Source organism: Nematolebias whitei, chromosome 8, assembly GCF_014905685.2.
Source record: "Nematolebias whitei isolate Nwh7 chromosome 8, NemWhi1, whole genome shotgun sequence".
NCBI classification, from domain to species: domain Eukaryota; kingdom Metazoa; phylum Chordata; class Actinopteri; order Cyprinodontiformes; family Rivulidae; genus Nematolebias; species Nematolebias whitei.
In genome coordinates, this window is record NC_056505.1 from 20,412,552 (window position 1) to 20,428,213 (window position 15,662).

The following is a 15,662-nucleotide window of genomic DNA, read 5'->3' on the forward strand; positions in this document are numbered from 1 at the left end:
TTTGCAGAACCTTGATTTTTACATTAACATAAATCAGTTGTTCAAACTAAAAAAAGTATTTATTCAAGCAGACCTTCCAATCCTGTTTATTTAATATGTTGTGTTTAATTGTATTTTTGTCTAGTTTGACGGTGTTTCATTTGTTTTAAATGTGCTTCAGGTAAATCACAGAATTTGACACTGACAGTAGAAAACAATTATAAAGATGCTAACTGTGAATCTTAATTTTCTAAATAATGCATTAAATAAAATAAAAAAAATCATTATCCTAATATAAAAATGTATGGAATAATTGTTAGGGAAGCGCTACAGGCATTAGCCACTAGAGGCAGCACGTTGCTGCTGCGCTCATCAATAGAGCGGGCAAAGAAGAAGAATATTGTCACGTGACCAACAACCAACGTGCTTTTTAGCGATGTGTCAACATTAAACATCTGTCCCGTGGATTTAATGCAACAATGTCGTTTGAAAACCTGTTGACACGTCTGCATGAGTGCCTGAATATTGAAGAAGCCGCTCCTGGAACTATCGGTGAAATCCTCCGGCGTGTTTTAACTAAACTCTCTGAATCTTCCAGGTTAGTTCAAACTCTCCCTTTAGTCTTTCGTTTAGGAAATGAAGCACAACATGTCTGTGTCCCCTGCACGTACAGGAGCAACGTGAAAAGATGCAAGGAGCGCTGTTTAGAGGAGGCTGTCCAGCTGCTGAGGCAAACATCTGCAGCTCATCTTCGTGCTTTGGAGGACGAACACCTCCTGCTTCTTGTCAGACTCCTCTTATCCCTTCAGCTGGAGATGGTCTGCATCTCCACAGCCTGTCGAAAAGTAGACCAGGTCAGCCACATGCATCTCTGTTTTTTTTTTAAATATAATTGGGACACTTTCTAAAGAGCAACAACAAAACCAACTTATTGATTTGATCAACAGATGCTGCAGCATTTGTCAAAATTGGACCACCAGTTGGTTTTTAGAGAAACGCTCCTCAGTTTTCACTCTGTAGTCCTCAGTGATCAGGTACAGAGGTCTTACTTTTCACTTCTTTGTCTTAGGTTTTCATTAAGCCACTCAGAATAATTTAAACTTTGTGCATTTTTATTATTATTTTTCAGGTTCTGTCTTTGAACGATCTGCAAACAGGTTCGGTGGAGGTTAAATGTACATTTTTTTATTACCTCATTGATTTAACGTTCATCAAATTGAGTCCACTCTGTCTGGACTGCTTTTAGCGTGCATGTTCCTGGAAGACAGCGCTGTCGGCCGTGAGGTGTGGCGAGAATCCTACATGTCCATACTGAATAAGTTGTCTCAGTCCCTCCCTGTTGTTTTACAAGAAGAGCCTCTGAGAGATGGACCTCTCTGCTATATGGCTGTGAAGGTGTGGTCAAAGCATTCATCCTTAATAAGAAATCATCATTAACTTTCGTGAACTAACCTAAAATCCATTATACGTCTGCAGGTGTGTTTGCAGATATTTCAGCTGCTGTCCAGTGAAGTTGCTTGTCTTGTTTGGGAACAGAACCATCAGGATTCAGCAGTGCAGAAGATCCTGCAGGCTCTAATGGACATTATTCTTGGACAGGTTTTCGTGTTTCACTACATCTTTGTAGTCAGTCTTAAAAATAGTGTGTGTTGTTACAGCTGTGTCCTGTCTTCCAGTGCTCCAACAGGGACACTCGTCTTTTAGCGGGCACTGCTGTGGCGATGCTGATCAACACAGCATCAGAGAGAAAAGCAGGAGGAGCTGCTGCCTGGAGTGTGCTGCAGGTCTCTCTTGGAGGTATTTATCCACATACATCCTCATAGAAAAAGTCTGATTTATTTAAACTATAAATTGTATGACAGATGCTACAAATGAGTGTGAATATCTTGTATTCTTGCTTCTTCTCAGAGCCCTGGCAGCTCAGTGTTGGTGTCCTGCAGGTCCAGTGTGACCCTGTGGTTCAGGACGGGGTGGGCAGGCTGGCTGTGTGCCGGGGCCTCCTGACCTGCTGCCGACCTCACATCTTACTCAGTTCATGCCGTGACACCCCGCAGGTAAACCTACTGAACCTTTGTAGAAGACATCTTGGACTTGTCTGTGCTTTCATCTCCAGCTCCATCACTTCTTTCTTTAGACTTGTTTACTTCTGGAAGGTCTGTTTCCTCTCGTTTCCTCTCTGTGTGAAGAGAAGCTGGATTGCCACTACTTAGCCTTCGAAGGTGAGCAACGTTTCCCGACTCTTTGTTCACTTGTGTCAGTGATGTTTGTTCATATGTGGCGTGTTGTTGCAGTTTTAACACTGTGGCTGAGGAGAGTTAAAGAATGTGTGCTGGATCTCTGGAAGATGACAGGTGGCCGTCTTTTACCTGACGACAGCAGCCTGCAGCAGCAGCTCGCTCACATAATCTGGACCAACGCGGAAAGCCCAGTGAGTCACTGAATATCATTCCTTCAGTCCACAGAGTCATTTAACAAATTGGCAGATCAAACCTAGGAGCTTCATAATTTTTAAATTTGTACCCACTTGTTGGTTGTTAAATGACTCTGTGGACTGAAGCCAACAAGCGGGTTCAAATTTCAAAACTTATGAAGCTCCTAGGTTTGATCTGCAATTTGTAGGGTTATCTTATTTTAGAGAAAGCCAATTCTTTTAACACAATGTGTACAAACTGAGCTGCTAAATACAAAATAGGATTTCTGTGATTTATTAGATAACTGAATTTGAAAAATTTGAATTTATTTTGAATTTTCTGTCAAATAAAGACACAACTATGACATAGACATAACTACCGTATTTTTCGGCCCATAAGGTGCAATATCAATGAACTGGTGTGTTTTCATACATACGGCGCACCGGATTAAAAGGCACATTAAGCAAAACAAAACAGTCAGATAAGTCAAACTTTATTCAGCTCATTCACAATAAGCCACATAAAATCGGTTCGAGGTCATTAAGCACAACCAGAATTAATACATAAGACGCACCTGATTATAAGGCTCACTGTCGATTTTTAAGAAAATTAAAGGATTTTAAGTGCGCCTTATAGTAGGGATGCACAATATTGGATTTGTGTCCAATATCCGATACCAATATCGATATTTTTTCCTCCTAGACCTATTTTTCATTCAACCTTTATTTATACAGGTTAATCCCACTGAGAAGAGACACCTGAACCTAGACCTACTTACAGAGACCACATAGCTTTCTCTGCTGTGGAATTAAAATACAACATTATTCTACAAGGTCTTTGTCATTTTGGCCTGCTTCCAAATGCAGATGCCTAAAATGGGGCTGAAAATAATGTAACACTATATAAACATATAATACACATAAAAAAACAGCGCCTTTTATATCAGTGAGTTATTTTGATGGAATGGCTGATATCCGATATTTAACTTTATCGCTAATATCGGGTGATACCGATACCATGCCGATAATATTGTGCATATCTTATAGTCTGAAAAATACGGTACTTAGCTATCTCTGATCAGATAAAACCTTACATGCATTTTAAAACACAATCAAAACTGTCCAAATTTGCATCTGTCTCTGTGTCTTGGCAGGTTGAAGGAGTGCCTGAATTTGCAAACAGTGCCTTTACTCAGCTGCTGAGCCTCTATAAGATGGACTGTGAGCAGTTCTCCGATGCAAAGAGGACTTTTTATTCTACCCTGCTTCAGAGAATAATGAAGCTACCCTGGGAGGCCAAAGCCAAGTATCATCACCTCTGTGCTCTGCTGCCACATCTGGGTACTGGCGTGGTAAGGATTTAGGAGCCGCTATATCCTTAATTAAAGACTTTGCACTCACATGTTGCCTTTATTTGTAAAACTAACAGTAATGATGATCACAGTGAGTTTTAAATACTTTGTCTCCATCAGGTGATGGATGGATACTCTGAGGTGTTCAGTCATTTTCTGAAGTGTTTATCAACCAATCACCTGTCACCGTGTGCAGCACAACTGTATAAATGTCTGGTCCAGCAGCAGAGGAGGGAGCTCTGTGAAGGATCAGAGGAGTCTTCCTCTCTCACTGAGCTGGAGCTGGCCGGGCACTGGGCGAAGCGTTGGCAGCCGTTTCTTCACGAGGTTCTGACGTCCGATGTGACTCTTCTGCTGAACAACGGCTCATCACACCTGCTGCCCTGCACCTTTCAGGTTTTCCCCTCTGCAGTTGACCTTTTGCTAGCTGCTCTGGACCCTCGTGAGCCTGGGCACCTCCATGCTTGGACCTGCGTCCTGAGCTCTCACCGAGCCGTTACCGGCTGCTCTCCGTGGTCCCTTCAGGGTGGCTCCACCTTGGGAACGCTGCAGCTGGCTCTGGGGTCTGCAGATGATAAAATCCGCCTCGCTGCCCTCAGTCTGCTCTGTTGCAGCCCAAAGACTAAAGACACCCCAACTACAGAAGAGATGGCGACACTGAGGGAGTTCATTCCTCAGAACCTGAACTGCGAGTCCTCGTCGTTTCGTCAGCATCTTCAGGCCGGAGTGAGGAAGTTTCTGGTTCGCGTCAGAGACGGCTGTTTGGCACTGATCAGAGGAGCGAAGAGCAAAAAGAACAGAGACGACGTTCCTGAGAGAACGCAGGACGTTCTGGAGCAGATAGGTGAGGAAAACACGGAGCTGCAAGTGCATGTTCACAAGAGCCCAAAAGCTTCGTTTAACAGTTTGTTGTGTTTTCAAGTCAGTTGAATTATTTCACAACATATTTGCGGAGCTTCTCACTTTCTGAGAATGATTGATGGTATCGTATTTTTCAGACTTTAAGACGCACTTAAAATCCTGTAATTTTCTCAAAAATCAACAGCGAGCCTTATAATCATAATTATAATGCGCCTTACGGTCCGAAAAGTAATTATTTTAACACGACAGTAAAGTTGAACTTTTGAAGTAAAGTTCAAAGAGTTTCATTTAGGCAGCGTAGTTCAAAACATTTGTTTTCTTCAGGTATTTTTTTATGTAGTTTTGCCTCCGTGTCGTTTTTTTATTTATATTGTATAGATTTTGTGGAGTGGTTAAGCCAGCTTCCCTACTGCCACCTGGCTCCAGGACACAGCTACCAGAGGAAGAAGACTGCGCTGCTGCTGCTCTCTGCTGTGCTGGAGACGTGCACGGACACCTGGAGTCCTGACAGGAAGAAGGGACAGCCTCCAGGTCAGAGGCCGGCTTCCTGTAGGAATAAATCACTTTGATGTTTACTTGTGTCTGAATATGCACAGACTGCTTGTCATTTATAGTTAGGTGGGTTTATCACATTTTATTTTTTATTAATTTTGTAAAAGTCACAATGAAGCAATTGTCACAAGACTTGCCGTGTCAGATTTAACAGCGAGCTTCTTTCCATCTGTAGAAGTTAAAAGCCTCCAATCTTTAAAGAAATGCGTATCATCTGCCACTTTTCAGGTCAGAGTTTCAAACAGTCTGGTTTTATATTTAGGTGAAATCTTAAAAAAAATGATGTTATTCAAGACTTCACAAACTTTCATGAGATCTTGTGCAAGTTATTTATCTACGCAAATCAGAGCAGGAGTCGACGAACATCAAATATTTCAACATCACATTTTAGCTCAATATCTGTCAGACTTAAAGTCGTGTTAGTGTTGGATGATCAGCTGTGGCCATTTGGAACTGGACTGAGTTTCATTCAAATCTGTCCAGTGGTTCATGAAATATTTTGCTAACAGATTGACAAACACACACACAAAGGATCAGAGGTAATAGCATAATTGTCCACTAGTGAAAGGTTAAAGTTCCCATGGGTTTTCAATAGTGTGAACAATAATGAAGCTTTCACACTATTGTGATCCATTTTTCTTCTGTACATTTTTAGCATGGTTCTCGTCCTGCAGTTTTCAACCTGTTTCAACAAATCATAAATCAAAATGTTCAGCTCGTTCAGGACAATCCTGCTGCGACTTTTGGTATTGGTGCAACTTTAGCGTTTTGAAATATTTAGCCTTTTCTGCTATTTTTACATCCTTCAAATCTTCAGCTCAGTTTACAGCCTTTTACTGCTCCTTTCACATTTTGTTCTGGTTCAGCTAATTTCAGCTGGATTTTTTTTTTAGCAGTTGTGTGCTCTTTTCAGGTTATTTCTGCTAATTACAGCTTGTTATGTTCCTTTCAGCTTATTTTTGCTAGTTTCAGTTATTTCAGCTACTATTTATCTGTATTTTTTGCTAATTTATTCTTTTTCAGCTAATTTTCTAATTTTTGTGCTAATTTCTGTTTATTTAAACCTAATTCAGCAAATATGTGTTATTTCTGCTTTCTTCTGCTAACTTACGCTTGTTCTTCAATTTCAGCTACATTTCAGCATGTTTTTAGCTAATATCAGCTGTTATTCAGCAAGTTCTTCAGCAATAAGCATTACACTGCATTTTCGCAGGAAATGCAATATCTCCAGTTTCTTTTGCTCCTTTTTATTTTCTTCAATTTTTTTTGTACAAAATAATTTTAAACTTCAGCAAAACAGGTTCTACTGAAGTATACGATGGTAGTACATACTTGTGTACATGACTGCATTCCAAAAATAACAGTATATGTAGTTTTTTTTCTGTTGATACTTTATTTTAACTTGTTTTTGCAGCAAACATTGGAGCTCTTATTAACTGTGCCAGACAAAGAGGACTTTGGGATTTCTTCAGCAGGACCAAACAGCTGGTTCTTCTCAGCTGTCTGGAAGATTCCACAAATGAGGTGGAGCTATTTTATTTGATAACACCTTTTAGTTTAAACTGATGGTTTAGACTGTGAAAATGCTTTTTTTGGGGGGCAGATTCGAGAGCTCTCCTCCGAGCTGTTGTTGAGGTTTTTTCCACCCAGTTTCGCAGACGACATTGCTGAAGTGCTGACTGTGAGGACCAAGCAGCTTCTGTGCAGTCCTCGGGTTCAGGAGGCTCAAATGGGAGCGCTCATGATGAAGGTCCTTGTTCAGAAGTAAGCTTCACTTCCTCTCACAAGACTGTTTTAGATGATGAAAAGTTCTCAGTATTTTTTCCTCTGTAGATCAGGACATCAATGTGAAGACTGTGAACTGAACTCTGGAAGAGACCCAGAACCCTTCTGCGTGGTCACAGTCCTGGTGAGGGAACTGGAGGAGCATTATCAGACAGCCAAAACAGACATGATGCTCGCTGCTCGAACAAAACCCATACACGGTGAGAGTTAAGATCCACGCTTGTCAGAAATAATCCTGAGATAATGTTTCTCTTTGTTTAAATCCTCTAGCATTTATATATTTCAGGTGTCCTCTGTGCCCTGCAGAGATGTTTGCTGGAGGCACCAAACCAACTCTGTGACACACTCGATACCAGTGTGATGGAGAAGATGCTGGTTCTCCTGGAGGACGTCTCTCTGCTGCTGCTTGCTGTTCTGCACGGAGACCAGGAGGCTGGTGAAACGAGTAACGAGATGTTCGGCACAAACAGATCAACCTTATTTCAGGCCTTTTTGTCATCAAATACTCTGATGTTTTCTTCTCTTAGATGCTCCTCCTTCCTTTTGTGAAATGGGAAATGCCATCAGCTCTCTGATATCCCAGCAGTCGGGGGAGGGAGAAGCCGATGGAGAGGAGTGCATCCTTCTGTCTGAGGAGCACAGCCTTGTTCTCACCTGCTGCTGGGTCTCCCTTAAGGTGAGACAGCTTTGTGTTCATGCTGGAGAACTCTTCATATTTCAGCTCAAACTTCCCGTCATTTGTTTGTGATGCTTTTTGTTTAAAATTAGGAAATAGGAATTCTCTTAGGTTCTTTGGTGGAGAAAATTCTCACAGAAACGAAACAACACAGCGAGTGTCTTCTGACAAAACAAGACTTAACAAGAGTTTCAAAAGTATTCAAGGATATTCTTCTCAAATGCCGCCACTGGGTATGTATTTTTTATCTATTTACAGACATGAACTAGAGAATTTGCATTTCAGTGTGAATGCCTCTTGCTTACGAATGTCAAGAAAACAGTTGAAAAGTAGCTTAAATAGCAGAAAGAAACTTCAAATATCAGAAGGAAGCAGAATATGCACAATCGTTCCTAATGTAATCGACTGCCAGGCTGCTGCCGATGTAAACTCTTGATCTGACTGTACTATGTGTTTGGGTTTGCTCTCAGCTGCCACTGTACCAAATTTCAGCTGAGTAACTCTAAAAATGCCAGAGTTATTGTATTTTTTCCTTTTTTGCTAAGGCGGCCATCTTGGATTTTTGATTTTCACTCAGTCTATTAGGGATCGTTGTCAGCTACCAATACGCCTATTTTTAGCTGAATAGCTCTAAAAATGGCAGAGTTATCCTAGTTTTTCTATGAAACAGCTGAATAGTAGCTAAAGAAATGCAGAAAAAAGCTTAAATTTCCAAAACAAAGTGGAGGGAGCTTAATTTTGCCCACTAAGGCTGAAAAAGGCAAAAATTTGCACTATAAAGTTGAAATTATCTGAGAAAAGCTGTCATTTGCCAAAAACAGCTGAATAGTAGCTAAAACAAGCAGAAATAAGCTTCAATTACTAGCAGGAAGTCGGGGGAGCATGTTTTTGCTGAATTAGGCTGAAAAAGTTTAAATGATTGCAAAAAATGTGGATTTAGCTGATAAAGATTACATTAGCCTAAAAAACAGCTAAATGCTAGCTGAAATAGCAGAAATAGATGAAACCTACAGAAATAAGCTAAAAAGAGCACAACAAGCTGAAATTAGTCTAAATAAGTCTGAAGAAGCATAAAAATCTTCAGGTTAGCTGAATGAAGCTGAAAAGAGCACATAACAGCTGGAAAAAAAAGCTGAAATTAGCTGAACTAGCTGAATTTTTCTAGAAATGTGCACAAGGAAGCTGAAAGAAGTTTAATCAGATCTAAATTTGAAAGTAGCAGTAAAAGGTTGTAAACAGATCAAAAGTTATGAAAGATGTAAAATGAGCTCAATTCATTTTCAATGGGGAAGAAAAAGGCTAAATATCTCAAAAAGCTAAAGTTGCACCAATACCAAAAGTCATAACAGTCATGTCCTGAAACAGCTGAACATTTTGATATATGATTTGTTGAAATAGTCCAAAAATTGTGAGTAGTTAGATGCCGACAAACGTACAAAAGAAAAAGTGGATCTCAATAGTGTGAATATAGGCATTCACACTATTAAATGGATCAATTTATTTCTAGATAATACCATTTTTTGTCACTAGGGGGCAGTGGAGGGCTGCTGCATAGGCTTCACAAAGCTCTGCGCCTCCCTGCTGAGCAGCACTGATCCACAGCTTAAAGATATTCCAATACAAAGGCTGAAAGAGGTAAGTGATGCTTTTATTTACTTTTATTGGTAAAGTAGAATCCGAACCACTTGATTTTGTATTTATTCCTCTGCTTTTCTTTTTAAGGGACTGCAGGTTGTGCGTTGCCCTCGTTCTGCATCTGTGACCCGGCGGGCTGCGGGGCTGCCTATGCTGATCCTGTGTGTTTTATCAGCAGAGGAGGCCAGTAAAGCCAGACCACTGTTAGCCTCCAGTATGGAAGCCTTGATGGACACAGCCAAAACTCCTCTGGATAAGAACTGGGACCAAACCTTGGACCTGCCACAGGTGTCTGAACACACCAGCAACGTCACGGTTTTTTCGTAGTTGGTTTTAAACAGGATGTGATACCTGGTGTTTCCTCTGCAGGTGTGTGCGGTTCACACTCTGCAGGCGTTGGTGCGTGGAGCAGGTTTGGGAGCAGCAGTCCTACAGTTCGCACCTTCTGTCATCATCTTGTCTCTCACTCTGCTCAGTTCTCCCTGCTGGGCCATGAGGAATGCTGCTCTGCAGCTTTACAGTGAGACACAAACATATTTAAAGTTTGCTTTCAGCCTTAGTTTGTAGCATGGAGGACTTCATTAACGATCTTATTATTAATTACATCAACAATCTAGAAGTTGGATGCTGGAAATAATGAAAAACTGCCCATTTCAGTTTTACAAAGTGATTACGAGTTACTATTAATATTTGTCAGTTATCTGCAGGGGCAGAGACAGAAAAACATGCAGGACATTTTGTTCGTGACTCTTCACTATTTGAAATCTGTTTCTAGGTTCTTTGTGCTCTCGAATGCTTGGCCAGCGGTCGGGCAGTGAGGAGGCTGGTCTGACCCAGCACAGCATGTCCCCTGCTGCCTTCTTCTTCCACTACCCTGCGCTCCAGCCTTTCCTCCTGGGCGAGCTCAGAAAGGCAGCACAAGACCTCCAGGGTCCAGCAAGCGGGGCCAGACTACACCTCCAGCCCTCGCTTTACCCAATCCTGACCCTGCTGGCCCAACTCCAGCCTGGCGTCCAAGACCCATCAGAGTAGTTTCTGTCTACGTATCTTTAAAGAACTCAGTGTTTTTATTGTAAAACTGAGGTATAAAAGGATTCTTCAGTTCTTTGGAGCATGGATTTGTATTATGGAACAACTAGTGACTTTTTGAGTTTAGTTGAAATTACAGTGTGGATGAGGAGTGCTGAATGTCTTTGCTAATATTTGAGGAAGAAGCTGAAACCAATAGCTACACATAGCTAAAAGCTAGAATTAGCAAAGATTTACCTTAAAGCTAACTGTAGCAAAATTGTAACTAAAATTAGCAAAGGATTAGGCAAAATAAGCATATGAAGACAAAACAGAACGTGCTGAAGTGTATCTCAGAGATCTAAATTTATTTCTGTGGGAACATTTGTTTTACATAAAGTTGCAAAACCTAAAAGTTATGGCACACTCAGGCTAATTCATGTAATTCGTTCGAAAAATGTACAGAATGTTTCAGGTTTTTTTTAACCATAGTAAATGTCCTCTGTTTTATTTATTTATTTTTTCTTGTAGAACTTTGTTGGACTTCCTGCATCCCTTACTCCAGCTGTCTGCAAGTCCCATTTACAGTGTGAGAGTCAAGGCGTCTACAGCTCTGGTTGCCATGACTCCCTCCTCACACTACACTGACATCCTTATCAGACTGGCCTCTCAGCTGCCCGGTCCTCTGGAGTCCTGCAGCCACAACCAGCTCCACGGTCAGCTGCTGCAGGTCAGAGCCATTCTGGACAGAGCTCTCTGCACACACAGGTGGGATTTCAAAGTGCTGATCATTCACTCATTCATCAGAAATGTTCACATGTTTCTTTGCTTTTGCCAGTGGACTTTCAGGTGACCTCCATGAGGTGCTGAGCAGGGTCCAGACCTCTCTGTGGTTAGGGACTGGAGCTCAGCGCTGCCCACTAGTGAGAGCAGCATACCTCCGAGTGGTGGACTCTCTAAGAGAAGGTGCTTGTGAGAACTTCCTGTCGCAGCTCAGCGACGCACTCATCCATGGTCTCAAAGCCCCTCAGCAGGGTCTTCAGGTGTGTTCCAACCATATGTTAGAAACAGTGGACTTTTCAATCTGTTAATAATTATAAACCTTTCCATTAAAAAAACAGACTTTTATTTTGAAGCCTTGAATTGCACCAGGAACATTATTTTACCACCATAGCATATAACAACCTAATAAAGTCAAAATATTTGACAGTAATTTCACTGTAAGCAGCTGGTTCATAAATGATAGCAGCAAACACAAAACAGATACTTGCTGAATGCTGTTTTATGGCATTATTAGCAGAAATCTAACCAGACACCACTTAAGCTGCATAAATGTTCAATGTTTAGCTAGCTTGGCTATGGTAGCCACTAGTTTTGGAAAATTTGGAGTAACAATAAAAGTAACATTCTTTGAAAATATGCATATTGTTTACTACCTTGTATGCAGGTTTTAAACTAAGATCTTGTGTGATTTTTTTTTTACTACTTAGTGATGAGGAGGATGCTTGGCTACTACCACACCAAACTTTAGCTCAGTGTCTGTAAAACTGACTGAGTTATAGCTACTGTTGTGATCACTAAGATTGATTAGCCATGACAACCTTTTTAAATCAGGTTGATATAATTTAATCAATTATGACTAATTTCTGAGAGTTTTTATTTAAATCTGTTAACTGGTTCATGAGATACTTTGCCAACATATTAGCAGGTTTTACTCCAGCAGCTAATGACAAAGTTTTAAACTATAACCTTGCACGGTCTGTTAGCACTCGGCTACTGCCACACCAAATTTTAGCTCATTATCCGTTATAGAGGCTGAGTTATGTGTTATATGCTAAGTTGTGTCGCTAATGTTCAACAGCTGTGGCAGCCGTCTTGATTATTATTATTTTTTCTAAAGGTAATTGGTTGTAGATGTGCAGCCAATGAATATTTTCTGAGAGTTTCATTAAAATTTGTCCAGTAGTTCATGAGATATTTTGCCAACACATAGACAAACACACTTTACATTAGATTATTAGTAATAGGGGACATACCGGTAATTGACTTTAAATAAGATTAGATGTGTTATTGCATCATTTTACCCTTTTTCTTTAAAAAAAAAGGTGCATTTTCTTGCCATTAAATTTTTTCATTGTAATAAATGGATAAGAACAACAAGTGGACTTTGTGTTCCTGCAGCTTTTAAAATGTAATGATTTCTTACATGTTACTCATTAAGTTAGTTGTCATACTGACTCAGCCACAGACCTCTCGAACCAAACAAATATTTTACTGATGAACATTTGGCTCTGGGACATTGTACTGCAGCAGCTGCTCTTTATTAGCAACATTAGTAAACTCAAACGCCCAGTTTCTCCAACTCTACATGCATCTCACTGCATAGATCAGAAAAAAATGCCCACATTTTAGTGTTAACTTCAACATTTTGTGAAGAACCACCATACTAATTTAGAGAAACAAATCATGACGTTTTGCAGATTGAAGATTGAGCATTCATGTTGAGTATAATTGATTTTAATAAGCCAACAAATGTGAATTCTGTACTTTTAAGCCACAAGTTAAAGGTCGCAGTTATGTTATAATCAAATAGATGTCTATTTTTTTTAATTGTTTTCCGCACAGGTTGGGTTATCATCTTTCCACCAAGAAGTCATCCATTTTTTATGTGCAGACCAAAAGTGGGCTTGTAAAATCTGGGAGCATTTCCCTACATTTAGCATCGATGTGAGGCTTTCGTTAATTATGTTGCTGCCGGCGAGGCGAGGTTTGCATCAGACGGGCTTGAAGGACGTCATTCAAAGGGCGCTGCAGGTAAAACTTGATCTGATCTCATGACTCAGACAGAGAGAAGAAAAAAAAAAATCAACTAGTTTAGCAACTTCACTTCAACGCACGTTTTGCAAAACAAAGCCTGAATAATTTAGATTTAGAGCCGAGCTTGAATGTAATGTTATCTAAAACTTAAGTTTTTTTTTCTTTGTCCTGGTATCTACTATATTGCATTATCTCTAGACTCCAGTTGAGTCTTCCTAAAGTTATCAATGCTGTTTAGTGATTAAAAGACTCTTAAATCTTGATAAGATGCTCTTCTGACAGTGGGTAAAGACAGACTACTGTTTATGCGATTAGTTTTACAGCATGTGGTTCATTTATTCACCCACTGATTAGTCATTTCAAATTAAATTGTCACAAACACACTTGTCGTGCTCAACGTGACCATTAAAGTGTTCTCCATCTTCAGTCAGTCTTGAAGGAGGCTTTGTTGAGCGACAGCGTGGAGTATCGCACTGCCTTCCTCACCGCTCTGGTCGTCGTGATGACTGCTGTACCTTTTCCAAATTCGAGTCCCCCAGCGGAGCCTTTCCTGCTCGAGTGTCTGGATTTGTTACTTACAGACTTGCAGGAGCAGAAAGGTGGACCAGAGTTTCTGTCCCAGGCTCTGAACGTTGCCAGTTTGCTGCTTTCCCAGTGGCCACACTCCAGGTTTTTATACATTTTGTCATCTTTTTTAATCAAAAGTAAAAACCCGGTCTCAATCATTTCTTCCTCCTGCTCTGACTTTCTTCTTATGTTTTGCTAACCAGTGTAAAGCTATCTAAGCTCCAAGGCTGGTGTGATATCTTGGAGCGCCAACGGGCTCCAGATGCCCCTGAAGTGCTCAGGCTGGCGTGTGGTGAAGCTCTTTGTGTGGCTGGAGCTCCACTCATCAACAGCCTGAGAGAACATAGCGCTCTCCCTGCTGTCATAATGAGGTAATAATCTGATTAGGTTGTAGTTTTTAAATATAAACTTAACTTAAAAGTGCTAAATGTTCCTGGTGTAGGTTGATCAACACAGGCCTTTACCTGCTGCAGGACCAAAGCCAGCCGGTGAGGCTGAAAGCGGCCTGTTTTACCTCGTCGCTTCGTCGTGTGACAAGAGGAGACAAGATCTGCATCATGCACGTTAACCAGGCTCTGCCGCTCCTCCTGGACCTGCTGGTGGAGGAATGCTGGGAAACTACTGGCACACTGGAGGTGCTGCTGTCCCACCTGCCTCAGTCTGATCCCAGATCTGTGCTGAGAGAAGCTTCAGGAGCAGGAGGGTGTGTGTTACCTCGCTGAATCTGTATACCTGTCTGAACCGGCGTGTCTCAACTGCTTCTCTGTCATTGTTTATCTTTTCCTCAGGTGTGCCAGCCTGTACGAGCAGGATGAAGCCAACGTGTTTGCAGAGCCCTCTGTCATGTCTGCACATGTGCTACCTTACCTGCTGCAGATGGCTGAAAAATCCTCTCAATCCTCTGCTTTGGCACACACTCTGAGTACTTGGGCAGAAGGGAATGCTGCACAGGTGCTAGACAACCTCGCAGTTTGTGAAAAGCTCCAGCCAGGTATCACATTAGCCTCTTAATGTCAGTATAATAATCTATGACATTAACATCTATTTGGGGTTGCATAGTCTCTGTTTTGTGTGTTAAAATGCAACTTATTATTCTTTTTCTAGCAAAGACATTGACTTCCTGTTGGCTGGCTCTCCTCACTGACCCCCGTTTCCACAGCAGCCTGTGCGGCCTGCTCACCAGGGCTGCCTTCTTTCTCCGTCTCCTGAAAACACTCGCTGGTACGCGACACCTTTGCGATCCTTTGTCCGTGCAGAAGCGTTTGCAGGACGTTTGCAAACTGCTCAGTCAGAATGGGGTTCACTTCCCCTCTGCTTTCACAGCTGCTGTGGCTGGACTGTGACTGAACAGGGGACTTGTTTTCAAACGATGGATTCATGTTCGATGTGGCCCAAAATAGCGCGACTTGATATTTAAAGAGTGACATAGAGACGCTCTTCTCAAATGACGATTGCACTTGCTGATGCTGCAGTAAACCAGCCCTTTAACGTTGTTATATAATACCTAAGTGGTTCCCGCTACTGAAAGGGGGGCCCTTTGAGCACCGAGTGTCAAAGTGGGGAAGAGTTTTTAACATATTCTGAAAAAACTTTATTTTACTGAGCTACATTCACAACAGTTGCCTCAGGTTCTCATATCTGATTTATGTTCTGAGCAACAACAGTGGCAGGACTGATGCAGTGATGTAATGCAGCAGCAGCATCTGGGAAAAACTGCCCCAAGGGGGGGAGAGTATGGTGTGCGGTTTAATTTTCCATTAGAAGCCTTTAACCACGATAAGTGTCCATTTTCCAACCACATGAGAGCCGATGATGTGCGAGTGGGTCTGATAGAAGGCCTTACATCATCGGTTTGTCTTTTTGAGATGGACGGCTGTCTGGATTAAACAACCACTAACATGAGAGACATGCTGCGATTGGGCACGTTAGATTTCTGCTCCAGTTTTATCGGGGGGATTCAGTAGGTATAGATCAGCCTCTGTCTGCAAAACAGAAAAAAAAAAAAAAAAAAAAAAAAAAA

General features: G+C 41.3%; 1 protein-coding gene across 1 annotated transcript; it reads left to right on the top strand.

The window, feature by feature from the left end:
• Positions 1–458: 458 nt before the first annotated feature.
• On the top strand, positions 459–15,051 carry si:ch211-225b11.4 (thyroid adenoma-associated protein homolog). Its single transcript, XM_037680412.1, has 31 exons — positions 459–577; positions 653–833; positions 927–1,013; positions 1,109–1,136; positions 1,226–1,374; positions 1,456–1,578; positions 1,656–1,776; positions 1,888–2,033; positions 2,114–2,198; positions 2,271–2,407; positions 3,544–3,741; positions 3,862–4,585; positions 4,981–5,133; positions 6,569–6,678; positions 6,758–6,918; positions 6,988–7,139; positions 7,226–7,384; positions 7,467–7,615; positions 7,708–7,848; positions 9,146–9,250; positions 9,338–9,538; positions 9,620–9,770; positions 10,026–10,278; positions 10,790–11,026; positions 11,097–11,301; positions 12,884–13,072; positions 13,503–13,744; positions 13,846–14,013; positions 14,085–14,345; positions 14,431–14,633; positions 14,747–15,051. The coding sequence occupies exons 1-31, from the start codon at positions 459–461 to the stop codon at positions 14,983–14,985; spliced, it is 5,577 nt and encodes a 1,858-aa protein (XP_037536340.1). The 3' UTR covers positions 14,986–15,051.
• The last annotated feature ends 611 nt before the right edge of the window (positions 15,052–15,662 follow it).